Consider the following 15,442-nt stretch of genomic DNA (forward strand, 5'->3'; position numbering starts at 1 on the left):
ATTCTCTGGAAGCCACTTTCCAACAACTAACAGCTTCCTGAAGTTAACTCTGTTGTACACACCCATGTGTTTGCTAAAGACTCAAGAGCAAGATAATTTCTGTAAAGATTTTGGGGATAATTTTATTGAGGTAATTATCTTCATTTTATATGTATAAATATTCTAAACATTCATATATATATATATATATATAATTCAAAGAGCTAAACAGTTGTCTAAGGCACTTGGAATTGTGCACAGCAGAGTAAAGCAGAAAAGAAAAAAAGAAGTGCTAATCTGATACAGTTCTTCCACGGCAGCACCACTGGGGCTCTGGTGCTTCTCTCTCCAGGAGCTACTCGGTGTAGCCAGGGTGGAGCTGCCTAGCCCCACTGGGGCTCTGGTGCTTCTCTCTCCAGGAGCTATTCGGTGTAGCCAGGGTGGAGCTGCCTAGCCCCACTGGGGCTCTGTTGCTTCTCTCTCCAGGAGCTATTTGGTGTAGCCAGGGTGGAGCTGCCTAGCCCCACACTATAGTGGGTGCCAGGGCAGGTTCAGGCTGGATGTTAAGAGGAAGTTCCTGCCAGAGGGAGTGATTGGCATTGGAATGGGCTGCCCAGGGAGGTGGTGGAGTTGCCCTGCCTGGAGGTGTTTTAAGAGGAGGTTGGATGAGGCACTTAGTGCCATGAGTTAGTTAATTAGAAGGGTTTGGTGATAGGTTGGACTGAATGATCCTAAAGGTCTTTTCCAACCTGGTTAGTTCTGTGATTCTGTCCTGTGTATGGTGACCCTGACAACAGCCTTGAACCCATCTAATGGTTGGACTTGATGATCTTCAAGGTCTTTTCCAACCAAGATGATTGTATGATTATGATTGTATTGTATGATTGTACATCAGAGGTCGAGTCCACCACAGCAAGGGGCACGCACCACTGTTAAATCCCACAAATACAGCCCTAGTAGAACTACAAATGTCTGCAAATACTTTCAGTGATTTTGAAGAGACACAGCTCCTGGTCCTACTGTATTTCAGATCCCAAACTGAAATGGTATTCAGCTTAAATGATAAAATTTAGCTTAAATAATTTATTTCTTTTTGGTGCTTGTTCAGTCAACATATATATCACAACCTGAGGAAATTCAGGCACACCGTTTTTCATTTCAAACAACTGATTTCAGTTACAAGGATTAGTATGTATTACCTTAAAGAAGAGATGAGAGATGTTCCAGAACCACTTCAATTTGTTATAGCAAAGAAGAAAGCAGGATCTGATTAAACATCCATTCTTCAGCACCCACAGCAACATGCTGTGAGACATGATCCTGCTGATAAACAACATGATATACGAGGTAATTTCAGAAACCACTACTTCAGGCTACTCATTTTCTTTGTGTGTAGGCATCAGAGTTTGTGGAAGAGAGGTAGGTGTGTAAGATTTGTCATAAGTTGTGGGTGCCACTTAAATGATTTGTCCAACTCGATATAAATAAGCACATTTATCTGGTTTAGCCAGCTGGACTGTGCTATGTATTGCATGGAAAGTATTTTTTCCCGTTTCCCTTTTTAACTTTTGAACAAATATTATTGTTTCCCTCAGGGATTACACACTCAGGAGTTTCCCAGAATTTATCCTGACTTATTCCTTCTAACAAGCATGCAGCATCATCGACAGGTACATGATGCATTACTTTCAACAGGCTGCTGTAGCAACCTGAAGACATTTGAAATCATCAATACACAGAACTGGGACACAGAGCAGAAACCAACTTCAGGCAGCTCAATAAGCTACAGCAAACTTGCTTCACTGCACATAATGACATACTACTACAAAGTCTTGTTATCTTTTATTGCAAGGATAACACTTTACAGCTGTCAGTTCTCTGCCAGTTGATATTTAGAATATAAAAATAGTATATACAATTTGAAGTCTGTGTGTGGGTACAATACACAACCAATAGTTTATAATTCTAACTCTTTAAGTAGACTGTACTTTTACATAAGTTCCAATAAGGGCAACATTTTTTGTCCAGTTACATAAATTTGCTTAAGTAGCTTGCTGAATTGTGAGCCAAAGGCTGCATCTGATCTTTCATCATCAAAACACTAAGAATTTACATAAGAAATTACAGCTCAGCTCAACATCTCTATCCAGGGTAGCATGGGCTTGTAGTAAATACTGCAAAGATCTGTCCAAACCCTAGGAGGAGGATAGGGAAAGCCTAAGTGATACCTCACCTACAGATGGCAAAACACAGCTTGAGGAAGTCCAAGCCTCATCTTTAACTCTTAAAATGAGAAGATGGCACATGTATTTCCATCTATGCTCCAGGTCCAAGCCTAGTATGGAGGAGTGTTGTCTTGCAAAGTCAACCCAGTCACTTCATCCTAAGAGTTTAACAAGCTTTGGTTTGCCTGTGTAACTTGTACATTCCCGAGCACATCAGTGGAGCTACTACACAAGGTGAATAGAGTCTGACTTTACCTTTGTCCAGGTTACTGTGCCTGTGCAACAGCTTCTTTCTGTCTTTAGAATCTTGGCTGTTATCAAATGTTTTGAAGTTATTAAGGCAATGCTGAGGTCTGTTCAATTGTTCCACTAGCTTCGTTTGGAGAAATGCTGTTTTGTACTTCAAAGTCCTAGAATTCTGGGCACACATTTCTGAATCTGGCAACGACAAGAAGGTTAAGCAGGCTAACTACTGTAGTAAGTGCTTAGTTTAAGTTTTGAGTTTACACTTCACATTCTAAAAATGCAAATTAGGATTGTACTAGAATTGCTGACAGACCTTAACTCTAATGGCCTGACCTTTCCTGCATGACTTAGTGCCAAAGACTACATTTTCACTGCTTGCTTCATGTAGTGCATTTATAAAATGATGGGCCTCACAGGGGCTAAGGTTTTCTGCAAATGGGTTACTAATGGCTCTTATTGATTCCATTAAATTCCTTTTCTTTGCTACAAGCATGTGGATGATTATTTTATTTAGTTGTTGATATTTTATAGCCTGTAGATGATTTTTTTTTTTACTGAAATGCCAGGGATTCTAACACACATATAAATCTATATTGTTTAAAAAGCATTGGTCAATCTCTTAAAAAGCATGTGCCAGCTGTTGGAAAATACTCTCCTGCTACTAGAAGTGCTCTTTGCTACAACAATCCATCCCATTTATGCAAACCTGGTCTTATTGTAAGTATCAGTAAGGAGGGAGGTCTGATTTTAGCCACCAAATTGCCTTCCTGACTTTAGACTGACAACCAAAACGACCTTCAGTTTTATAAACTACAATAATCTATTGCAGGTGCTGAGGTAAAACTCACATCTACGCAGACCTTTTATTGCCTGAAAAAGAAAATACTTACACTTCTTAATTAAAAACTAAACAGGGCACATAAAGGACAAAAAGAAAACGTAATATGTACACACATTAGAAAGGATAAATAGCAAAGATACTCTAATACTGCATTAACTGTATGCATCTGTGAATTCCAGACCACCCCCCCCCAAATGCTGTGCACATTAATTCAAAGGATAAATAAGTGCTAATACAAGACAGAGAATTTCTTAGTGTAAACAACGCCACAGGCTTTTTTAATAGGCCTTTGGGCCAGCTTACAAAAACCATGTATTGCCTTTCACACTTCATACCACTTAAGTTTAGTAGTACTGTATTCACAGGTACAATTTCAAGAGAGTATAAAAAAATGACCAATCTAAGAACCATTCTTCACACTCAACAAAAACAGGCTACAGACACTCTTTAAGGATTTTCCATTCCCTTTTACAGGACTGCTGGCTGAAGACATACTGATTAATTTGGGAGTTCTTCCTCAGAGTAGTGCAAGAGTCCTTCAGCATCAAAGGCTGCATTAGTAATCACTGCCCATGCCTACTAGTAAAGGCTTTTGTGCCTAATTTCAGTTCTGATTTTGGGTTCAGACTAGCATGATGTCAAATTTGTCACCACTGCCTGCCATAGGTGAGAAAGAACAGGCTCTGTTTGGGATGGCACGTGGCAGGCAGCAAGGAGCGTTTCTACACATCAAGCATTTAGTTGCATCCATAGTGTCACATTATTTGTCCTTCAACTCCTGTTTAAGTATTTCTGCGGATCCAGAATATGTCAACATTCAAAACTAAAAACCAGATGACTTACTCTGTATGAATGTTCAGTGTACTTTCTTGAAGCATGCTCATCAGGACTTAAAAAAAAGACAGCTGAGTTCTACTAGGACTAATGTCTGGCAACTGCACTTGCTGGCACCAGAGAGAATTACAGTTCTTCACTAAAGTATGGATGACACGAGGGCTCATGGCTTGCTCTCTTTCTAAGACAGGCTGAGGCCACTAAAAAAATACATGCACAGTTACTTGCACTCTCAGTTAAAAAAAACAGTCCCTCCCACTGGCCCAGTCTATTGTTAAGCAGGTCCCATTTGTTCTCTGTGCACTGAAAAGCAAAGTCTCTCTTCCCCCATGCACTCAGTTCTTTTCACCCTCCCACTTCTCAGTTACCCTCAGTCATAACCCTGTGAAGTCTGGTGAGTTCCTGGTAAGAGGCCCTCAAGCGATTGTCTTCAGCACTTCCTGACTCGTGGAGCTCCGAGGAAGAAGTCCAGTGACTCATCTGTGTGGGCTAGTCACAGACTGTGGTCTTTCTTAACACCAGCAAACACTTCATGTAGGTTCTCCTCCTAGACAGCTCAGTTGTCCATTGATAAAGATGAGGGCCACATCCTTCTTTAACCTCAGGCTAAGCTCCAGCACACGCTCATACTCAGTCAAGTTCCAGTGCAATCTCAGCTCTTCAGGACAAAGTGATTTCCCCAAAGAAAACTGTCACATGAACTATGTGATGTGGTCAAACAGTTATGGACGATGAAACCTGAAAGGATAGAACATGAAATAGATGAGAGCGGTATTATTTCAGCTGCCAGTGATGCTGCTCTGCACCCTGCTCTCACAGCTCTTTACGGCTGGTGCTGAACAGAATTAGTTCTCATTTCCCTGGTCTGTGTGGGTTAGTCTCAGCCCATTACCCACCACTGCTCACCTAGAAAACCCAACGAGGCTATGGCATGGCCCAGGGACTGGTGTATGTCTGTCTGTCCATACCAGTAACCTCTTACTGTAGTCTTCAGCACAGATTTATTTGGGTCAAGCAGGGCTCTTCCAGATGCTGCCTGGGCATAGCTGGGATTAGCAGAGACCTACAAGCAGTCTGAGACTGAGGGGCAGGAGTGTCACTCTGTTTTGGGATGAGGGGAAGGAGTTCACTGTATGACTTCAAGCTGTGCCAAGCCTGCTGGCCTGAAGGCCAGAGAACAATCTCCAGTCTGCTTTGCTTGCCAGTATAGATCTAGCCACAACTGAACCCAGTGAGACACTGTGGCCTCCCCCTATTTGGAGACACTACCAGTAAGTCACAAAAGCCTTTGTCAAGCCATATAACTTAAATTTTGGGAGTTTAATCCTTAGGCAAAACGAGGTTAACAAAATTGTTGAGTTCTTTTCAGTAAGCAGCAAATTTTATAGCAGTGTAGATGCTTTCTTCCAATTAACAGTAGCCCACTGGGTCACATGAAGGCCCAAAGAGACATCACTGGCTTTGAAACTTTTAGGTAGGACATGTAGTTCATTCCAGATTGCCTGCATGAACACAGATGGATAGAGAAGTGGGCTGCACCAATGGACTTAAGTCTAGAGCAACTGAAATTCTAACACAGCTTAAGTGTAATTAATCCAAGCAAAACAGTAAGAAGGGCATTGGTGTTAGGTGCTCAGAACATCAATACCAGACTTCTAAACATCTGTTTAAATGGCTTAAAAATACAAAGTAGTAAAGGATACAGCAACTTTAAAAAAGCATAGGTAATGGTGAACCTACCACAGCAGATGTACCTATTTAATCAGCTCCAGAAAAGAGAAAACAAGCTGCTCATTACCTCTGTAATGTGGTACAGTACAACACAGGGATGCATTTCCACATAGAGGGGATACAGACAAAATCTGACATAGAATCATAGAATCATAGAATCATGAACAAGTATGCAGCTTATCTGCTAAGTGAGAGTGCAGTACATTGCACACAAGACACAGGGGGTTGTATCTGTGCAAGCGCTTCATAAACATATACTAATATCCTCCTCTCCATCTTTGATTTCTCTGGTTTTAGAAACTCAGTTTCTTGGATTCTGTTATGAAATAGCAGCAGGACTTAAGTGTAAATCACTAGGAATAGAAAACCAGTTCAACTGGCAGTCATTACAGTAAATGACAAACGATGAACCCCAGTGTTCTATTTCTCAGGCTTAATATAAAGATTAAACAATTCAAATATGTTGTAAATACTAAGCACAATGGAGAGTAAGTCTTTTGAGGAGCAAATGAAGGAGCTGGGGCTGTTTAGTTTGAAAGAGAGAGGGCTGAGGAGAGACCTCAGCTACTTGAAAGGACATCATGGAGAGGTTGGTGCTGGTCTCTCCTCACAGGTAATTAGTGATAAAAAATATGATGGCACTAAATTAGCGATAAAACAAGAGGGAGTGGCCTCAAGCTGTGACTGGGTAGGTTTAGACTGGACATTAGGAAATATCTTTTCACAGCAGGAGTGGTCAGGCATTGGAATGAGCTGCCCAGGGAGGTGGTTGAGTCACCAGCCCTGGAGGTGTTTGAACGTATGGTCTAGCCTTGAGCTCTGTGGTAAAGGGTTGGACTTGATGATCTATGAGGTCTCTTCCAACCTTGGTGATACTGTGATACTGTGAACGTGGTGCTTAGGGTGCACCTTGTAGAGTAGGGTTATCAGTTGGACTTGGTAATCCTGAGGGTCTTTCCCAACCTGAATGTTTCTGTGATTCTGTACTGTTAAAGTGTCTCCTATTGAATATGCAATAATATAAGAGACTATATGCTCTAAACTCTTGCTGTTTAATAAACAGCTTCTTTTTCTCAGTCTATCACTAAACTTCACAAAGAAGCCTTTGTTAACCAGCTTTGTTAATGCCTTTGGGTTTGCATTACCTCAGTGATCCCCTTGAAAAAAAAATAGAGTAACTTTTAATGAGAAGTCCCAGAGGAAATGGATTTCCTCATTATTTTCAAAATTGTGGTTGACTTAAAACATCTGCATCTAATTCTGCTCTTCATTAGCTGTTCCTAGTGTTACTCTGCTGACTCCTGTGCAGCACCTACACAACATGACCGATGGGAAAAAGAGAGTGGAGAGGGAACAGAGAGGGAGCCTGATTTCCACAGCGTTCTAATTCTGCTAAAACCCTACAGAATCACAGCTTTTAGTTATCATGACTTGGCTGTGCCTAGCTTTGTACTCAGTTTTCAAATGAGCTCTTAAAAAAAGCCTTCAAAAATTAACTACTTTGTCACTCCACTGGATCCCTGAGATTGTTTTTTTGTTCAGCTTTCAAGAGCCCAACTGTAATCAGTCTCAACTGTTTTCAAGTCTCAGGAAATAATATGATTCTTTTTGTATGACTCCTGCCTATCTGTACTTATGCTTCTATATTTCAATGCAACTCAGAAAAAGAACTAACAATGTAAGCAGAGGGTTGCACTCCACCTCTCTCAGTACATAGCCAGGTCTCTATTCTTGCTTGCTCTCTTCCTCTCCCTGGGGATGCCCAGTTTGTTAATGTAGCACATTTATATCTTCTGAAGAACACAGACCACCTACTAGATCAAGACAACATCAGAATCCAAACGGAAAAAGATATATCTGTGTCTGAAATGTCTGAAAAGGACATTTTCTAATGGTCAGAAAGTGACACTGGATTAAAACCCCACCTCCTGCTTCAGCCTCTGGCTTAGGTTTGCCATCTGCAAAAGTGCTTTGATTTTATGAGAATGAATTTACTCGTGTAGTATCTGTGCTGGAGTGAATTGACATTAAACAAATCCAGGGTTTGGTGAGAAAAAAAACAAAACCAAAACACCGAAGTTGTGAAATCAAAAAATGAACTGGCAGATACCAGGAATCACCAAAAAACCATCCCCCATGGTACATTTTCCTTGCAGGCACTCTAATTGAAGAGGATTCACTTGCTTGGATCCTGAGTCTGATTGAAATAGTAACAAGAAAAGCAGGGCACTCAGCCTGGGGCAGGTGTTTTTATTCAAATTCAAAGTGTGCCTTTTCATTCAAATTCAAATGTGTGGCTTTAAGGCACTGGTATGTCTTAAACCATACAGTACAGACCTCCAGAGGGCTAGACAGGACCCAGGAAATTGTAAATTGTTATTCCATCCCATAATTCCACTATCTCTTTATAAGATGTCTCTACAGCCAGCTCTCTGTCTTTTCCCCCATCTCTCTCCTCCTGGGAACACAGGAGTTCTCATCTCTGGTATGGGAGAGGATTTGGAGCCTATCTGCAGCCTTCAGCAGCCTGGATAAATGTTTTCTACACATGTGGTTTAGAGCTAGTACTTTAGTTCCTAATTGCACTCAGGAATAGGAATTTTCCAGAGGCTTTGAGTAAAAGACAAATAAAGTTAGGGATTGGACACAGAATAATAACAACTGATAGGTTTATATCACCCCATTCATTTGCTGGTTAGCTTATACATGGTAGCACAAACTTGTTCTGCTGCCTTCTCTTTCCTCTCTATGGCATTACTTGGTGCACGGCTCCCTTACCTCCCTTCTGACCTTCTGCTGGCTCAACTGACTCATATGAGAGGTGACCTCATCAATGTTTACAAATATGTAAAGGGTGGATGCCAGGAGGATGGAGCCAGGCTCTGCTCAGTGATGCCCAACAACAGGACAAGGGACAATGGGTGGAAGTTGAGGCATAGGAAGTTCCACAGAAACATGAGAAAGGCTGCCCAGGGTTCGTGGAGTTTCTCTCTCTGGAGATACTCATGACCTGCCTCTGGATGCATTGCTGTGTGATCTGGTCTAGGTGATCCTGCTCTGGCAGGGGGGTTGGACTGGATGATCTTTTGAGGTTCCTTCCAGCCCCTAACAGTCTGTGATTCTGTGTGAGATTGTGTGTGTGTGGTACTGGGAAGGGAAAGTGTGTGGGGAGGTTGCTAGCAGTCCCTCTGGGCTGCCCAGGGAGGGGAGAAAGCTGAATTAATTGTATAAGGGGGTTCTTGTGTTGTTGCTAAGTTGTTAGTATATGTAAATATACCTGTATATGTTTACTGCCTTTTATGCTTGTTATATTTAGCCCACCTTTGAAAACATAACCTCATTTTGCTTCCAGGTTCTGAGTTCGTTAGGTAATTTACTCTGGGTGCAAATTCCAAGTCGTTGGGGTCCAATTCCAAGTTGCTGGGGTCCAAATCCAACCCACAACAATGCTATCCTAGCCTGGCTGGGACTAATGCAAGAAGGAATAGGCAGGGGGAAAAAGAGCACTTTGGCCTGGGAATTAAGGCATGGCTGGGGGAAGGTTTCCTGGTGTGTAGTATGTATTATGGGTTTATGTATTCTGTATTTTACACATATATTTTTGAGCACAATTCTGTATTTCTCTTCGATCCTGTGAAGTGATTTTAACTCCTCTGAGAAAGGTTAAAGAGCATCTGTCTCACTGCCTAAATTAAGACAGGAGGTGAACACAATACTGTGTGCAATGCCAGGTGATCCAAACAGCCTGTGTAACTTCCACAGATGCCACAGGGATGGCAGGAAGCAGCCCCTCCCTCTAGGAATAACTCGGACTGATTTGGAATCCCATTGAAAACTGTGGACACCTCAGAGTTCATTACTGAAATAGCAATGCTTTGGACAACATCTTGGTGTAATCCAAAGCAGAGAACAGAACAAAGGTGCCAATTAATAGACATCAGAAGTAGTAAAGAGGGAACATTAGAATCTGTCTTGCTCCCCAGAAACCGCTGCCAGGAGCCTGTGTGACTCTTAGGAAGCTTCCCAAAACACCAGTGAGCTTTTCTGAAGTTCAATACATCATCTGGTGTTCAGAACCAGATGGGAGTAGGCAGGGAGTACTGCCACAGAAGGACATCCCTTTTTTTTAATGCTTGAAAACTCTTAACTTTATCTGTGCAAAATGCTGAGTCCATTTAAAGGGTTATTTTTTTTTCAGATTTCCCAAATAACCTTTTTTCATGTAGCAACTGTTCCACTGCAGTCTCCTTCACTGCTACATCACCAGGAACAGCACCAGCAACACTGGGAACCCCAGCAGAAATCAGTGGTGGGATAAAGGCAAGATAAAAGGGGACTCATTGTAGGATACGCATCACAGTATCACAGTATTACCAAGGTTGGAAGAGACCTCACAGATCATCAAGTCCAACCCTTTACCACAGAGCTCAAGGCCAGACCATGGCACCAAGTGCCACGTCCAGTCCTGCCTTGAACAGCTCCAGGGACGGCGACTCCACCACCTCCCCAGGCAGCCCATTCCAGTGTCCAATGACTCTCTCAGGGAAGAACTTTCTCCTCACCTCCAGCCTAAATTTCCCCTGGCACAGCCTGAGGCTGTGTCCTCTTGTTCTGGTGCTGGCCACCTGAGAGAAGAGAGCAACCTCCTCCTGGCCACAACCTCCCCTCAGGTAGCTGTAGACAGCAATAAGGTCTCCCCTGAGCCTCCTCTTCTCCAGGCTAACCAATCCCAGCTCCCTCAGCCTCTCCTCGTAGGGCTGTGCTCAAGGCCTCTCCCCAGCCTCGTCGCCCTTCTCTGGACACGCTCAAGCATCTCAATGTCCCTCCTAAACTGGGGGGCCCAGAACTGAACACAGTACTCAAGGTGTGGCCTAACCAGTGCAGAGTATAGGGGCATGAGTCATGACACAACTGCAGAGCCCTTGCAGAAAGGCAGAGAGGGTCACTGCCATACTCATCTCCCATGTGGTAGTTTAAGGCTTATTGGAAAATTCTAAGTGGTACTTTCCTGAAAGTTCAGTGCAGAATCTGAACGAGCAGGGTATTGGTTGTAAAACATTCATAAAGCCTGTATCACTCACTGGTTTGCTGATTGGCATACAAAGCCACTGTATAAATAATTCCCTTCTCTTGGCTTTCGGACACCGCGCTCTGTTCGCTCTTATTTTGCTGCTCTCTAACTCTTCCACTACCCTTGAGTGAGCACACAACACATGCTGGCTTTCTATCTGGGGAGAGAGAAGAAGGTGGCATTGGCCCCTTGTTGTGGAGGGCCTGCAGGACCGAAAGCAGGCATATTTGTGCCTGCTCTGCCTGGACATGTCTCAGCCTGCACCAGCGGTAAACGAGAACAAAGGGACACCTGACTGTGTAAGTCCCCACACGCCCAGCTTGGGCCTGCCTGGTGCTGGCCCCAGGTGATTCCCATACCTGGAGTCCAGGCCCGTGGGTTTTACCCAGTGTGGTAGGGTTGGGCTGACTGCCATTCGAGTTCATTCGAGTGGCCAATGAGACCATTGACTCTCGGCCCACAGTTGATAAATAGGGGTGCACAGGCTCACATGCAGCCTGCCCCACATTACTTGCAGCTCTTGCCTGCCTGCCTGCCTTTGTATGAGTGCCTGGTGTGCGCACTGCCAGGGGTTGCCATGAGCAGAGCCACTTGTCTGCGTTCAATTGGCCTGACGAGCAAGCCTGGACCCCTGCTCAGACTGCACGGAATCCTGCCTCTGCACCTGGAGATCCTGCCTGCGTACCCCTGCAGAGAGCAGCCAGCAGGAGCCAGCAGCAGCAAGGAGCAGAGCCTGCCAGTTCCCCTGATGCCGGAGGATTCCAGCCTAGAAGTCTACAGGCAGAGACCCTGCAGAATTGGACACTTGCAATAAGCTGACGCAGCCCCGGAGGGTGATTAATAATTGATAAGAATTGTGAGTAGATGCCTCTGTAATTTCTATTACCTCTGCCATAAAGCAGAGAGCAGCTTTCAGCTCAGCTTTGCTGGGCAAACAGTACAAGACCTCAGGTGGCATTGAGCTGCAGGGAAACTCTCTCTCTCTGTTAATAGTTTGAATGTTTAAACGTTTGCTAGTTATTAATAAGTCCTGTAGATAGATATATATCCTAGAATGTCTTCATAATTGTGTAAAAAACCCTGTGATGTTAAAGTTCAGTGGGTGGGGGTGGCGAGAGTTGAAATATTGTAAGTTAATAAATAGAATCATAGAATCAGCCAGGTTGGAAGAGACCTCCAAGATCAGCCAGTCCAACCTAGCACCCAGCCCTAGCCAGTCAACCAGACCATGGCACTAAGTGCCTCATCCAGGCTTTGCTTGAACACCTCCAGGGACGGTGCCTCCACCACCTCCCTGGGCAGCCCATTCCAATGCCAATCACTCTCTCTGTGAAGAACTTCTTCCTAACATCCAGCCTATACCTACCCTGGCACAACTTGAGACTGTGTCCCATTGTTCTGTTGCTGGTTGCCTGGGAGAAGAGGCCACCCCCCACCTGCCTACAGCCTCCCTTCAGGTAGTTGTAGACAGTAATAAGATCACCCCTGAGCCTCCTCTTCTCCAGGCTAAACACCCCCAGCTCCCTTAACCTCTCCTCAGAGGGTTTGTGTTCCAGGCCCCTCACCAGCTTTGTTGCCCTTCTCTGGACACATTCCAGCACCTCAACATCTCTCTTGAATTGAGGGGCCCAGAACTGGACACAGTACTCAAGGTGTGGCCTTACCAGTGCTGAGTACAGGGGCAGAATAACCTCCCTTGTCCTACTGGCTACACTGTTCCTGATACAGGCCAGGATGCCATTGGCTCTCTTGGCCACCTGGGCACATTGCTGGTTCATCTTCAGCTTACTATCTATTAGTACCCCCAGGTCCCTTTCCTCCTGGCTGCTTTCCAGCCACTCATAGCTTTATCTTACTTGTAAGCTGTCTGAGCTGATCTGGTAAATTTTCATGTGGGGGGCTGTGGAATCTCCTAAACCCATCACACTCCAGCTTATGCAGCAGCTGGTAAATTCACTCACCTGGTAAACTGCCGACTCTCCTCATGTACTTCCATTTCTGTGCTTTTAAATTCATTCAGTTCTTTCCGTATTGCTGCCTAATAAACAAGAAAGACAAATGCAACCATTAAGAATTATGAATCTTAAGTAAAGAGTCTGAAAGGAACTCTTGCAGATCCCCTTATAGTCCCTTTATAGTCTCCTTGTCCATAATCTGTCACTCTCACACATTTCTCATCATCCACATGAATGACTTCTTTCAGAAACAGCTATTTGGAGCAGTAACATAGAATCACAGAATCACAGAATCAACCAGGTTGGAAGAGACCTCCAAGATCATCCAGGCCAACCTAGCACCCAGCCCTACCCAGTCAACTAGACCATGGCACTAAGTGCCTCATCCAGTTTTCTCTTGAACACCTCCAGGGATGGTGCCTCCACCACCTCCCTGGGCAGCCCATTCCAATGCCAATCACTCTCTCTGCCAACAACTTCCTCCTAACATCCAGCCTAGACTTCCCCCAGCACAACTTGAGACTGTGTCTCCTTGTTCTATTGCTGGTTGCCTGGGAGAAGAGGCCAACCCCCACCTGGCTACAATGTCCCTTCAGGTAGCTGTAGACAGCAAACATACTACACAAAACTGAAAGCATCAAACACCAATAACAAACAAAGAAACACCACACATCTACTGCAATGGGTGAACCATTCCCCTACCAAAATACCCTACAGACAAAAATGGGCTGCCCGGGGAGGTGGTGGAGTCGCCGTCCCTGGGGCTGTTCAAGGCAGGATTGGACGTGGCACTTGGTGCCATGGTCTGGCCTTGAGCTCTGTGGTAAAGGGTTGGACTTGATGATCTGTGTGGTCTCTTCCAACCCTGATGATACTGTGATACTGTGATACATCAACAGTTGCTTGCTGAGTGTGGAGCCTGGAGGGGATCACATCTCCAGGCACAGCCCCAGAGGAGCTGGTGAATCATGCTGCCTGTAGAGGCTCTGTACACACAGCAGGGGCTTTGTATCTCCCCACTGGAGACAGCACTTCAGGACTGTAAGATCACTGGCATTTTTTAGAGTACAATTAGTCACTGGGTTTGATTAGTTTTCTGTACAATTACATGAAGTATTTGGACATTTCAGGGTTGTGTTTTCAGTGGGCAGACACTAAAGAACAGCAGAAATTTGTTGCACTTTGTAAATGCCTTGTTGCTTGTGTTGGAAGAGTAATAAGAACTTGACTTAATCAACTGAAAACCTAATTTCTAGAATATTCTAGAAAGGCCTTTGTTTCTATGCCATATGATTGGCTGCATTCACTGTGAAGTGAAATGAGAGTTCATTCTTACTTGCTCTTTCCTTTCACCCTTTCAAACAAAAGCAGTATCATTTCATTAATCTCATCTGGTGTGCAGGCCTTTCAGTGCAGAACAGACAAGCAGTGTGGCAAAATGATGGCATCACCAGACTGCAGTCTCCCAGATGAGAAACTTCTTTTGAAGCAGAAGATGACTGATGGTTCTGTTTAGCCACAACAGCATGCTGCTGCATGTGAGGCTGCTGCAATAGCTAGGAGAGAGACAGGTATTTCTGAGGGCCAAATCAGCAGTGAGGACATTACAGCTCCACAATATAGTTACAGTACAATTTGCTGCTCCCACTGAAATCAGAAAAAAATACTTCCCTGGGAAAAAAAAGGGCAAGGGATTTTCCAGGCAGTCTGGAGTACACTTTCTTGCTGAGGCCAACAAACATGAGGATGACAGAACTATCCTTGGGCACCTCTTCATTACAAAATTAATTGAGATTAAAAATCGCTGCCCTAAGTAGGTAGGAAACTCCACTGTTTTTTCTAGAGCAGTTTACCCTGGTTGGATCTAGGTGAAATTGGAAGTGCTGGATGTTCTAACCTCCTACAGACCACCTGAGGATTAGGGAATGCTCAGCACCTTGCAGAACCATCATCTACAAACACTTCTGCATACATTTTTCATATCTCCACCTTGACTTCATATAAGATTCCTTTGATAGTCACATAAGCTGGCATCAGTATTAAAATACAAGTTGAAAGAAAATCAGTGCTTCACAGTCCTTAGCTACAAGAGAGTGGATTCTTGCACATATCACATTTCATGCCAAGCATATCTCATAGGACCAGACACAGTGCTAAAAGGACCAGCACTTTTCAATACATAAATCCTACAGTTTTCCTTTTATGAAGGAGGGAAATGGAATAGTATTTCATACTGATCTGCTTTTCAGATCCTGCTGGCCACACCATTCCTGATGCAGGACAGGATGCCACTGGCTCTCTTGGCCACCTGGGCACACTGCTGGCTCATGTTCAGGCGGGTATCAATCAGCACCCCCAGATCCCTCTCTGTCTGGCTGCTCTCCAGCCACTCCGACCCCAGCCTGTATCTCTGCATGGGGTTGTTGTGGCCAAAGTGCAGCACCAGCACTTGGAGCTATTGGACGTCATCCCATTGTTGTGCCAGTTTTGCTGGCATAAGATAATGTAAAGCAGGGTGTGAGAGTCTGATCCTCTCTCTTGTTAATCAACAAAGATAAAG

General features: G+C 44.1%; 1 protein-coding gene across 4 annotated transcripts in view; it reads right to left on the reverse strand.

Annotated features, from left to right (window-relative positions):
- Positions 1–3,538: 3,538 nt before the first annotated feature.
- The window catches only part of PHACTR2 (phosphatase and actin regulator 2), a 174,071-nt gene continuing 162,167 nt past the window's right edge, over positions 3,539–15,442 (reverse strand). For all 4 annotated transcript variants that reach the window (XM_064169165.1, XM_064169166.1, XM_064169168.1 and 1 more), the window contains 2 exons: positions 12,889–12,965; positions 3,539–4,863 (listed from right to left, as the gene is read on the reverse strand). In XM_064169165.1, coding sequence (XP_064025235.1) covers positions 4,848–4,863; positions 12,889–12,965 — 93 coding nt within the window. In that variant the 3' untranslated portion in view covers positions 3,539–4,847. The remainder of the gene's footprint in view (positions 4,864–12,888; positions 12,966–15,442) is intronic.

The sequence above is a fragment of the Pogoniulus pusillus genome, chromosome 31, assembly GCF_015220805.1.
Source record: "Pogoniulus pusillus isolate bPogPus1 chromosome 31, bPogPus1.pri, whole genome shotgun sequence".
Taxonomy (NCBI): Eukaryota; Metazoa; Chordata; class Aves; order Piciformes; family Lybiidae; genus Pogoniulus; species Pogoniulus pusillus.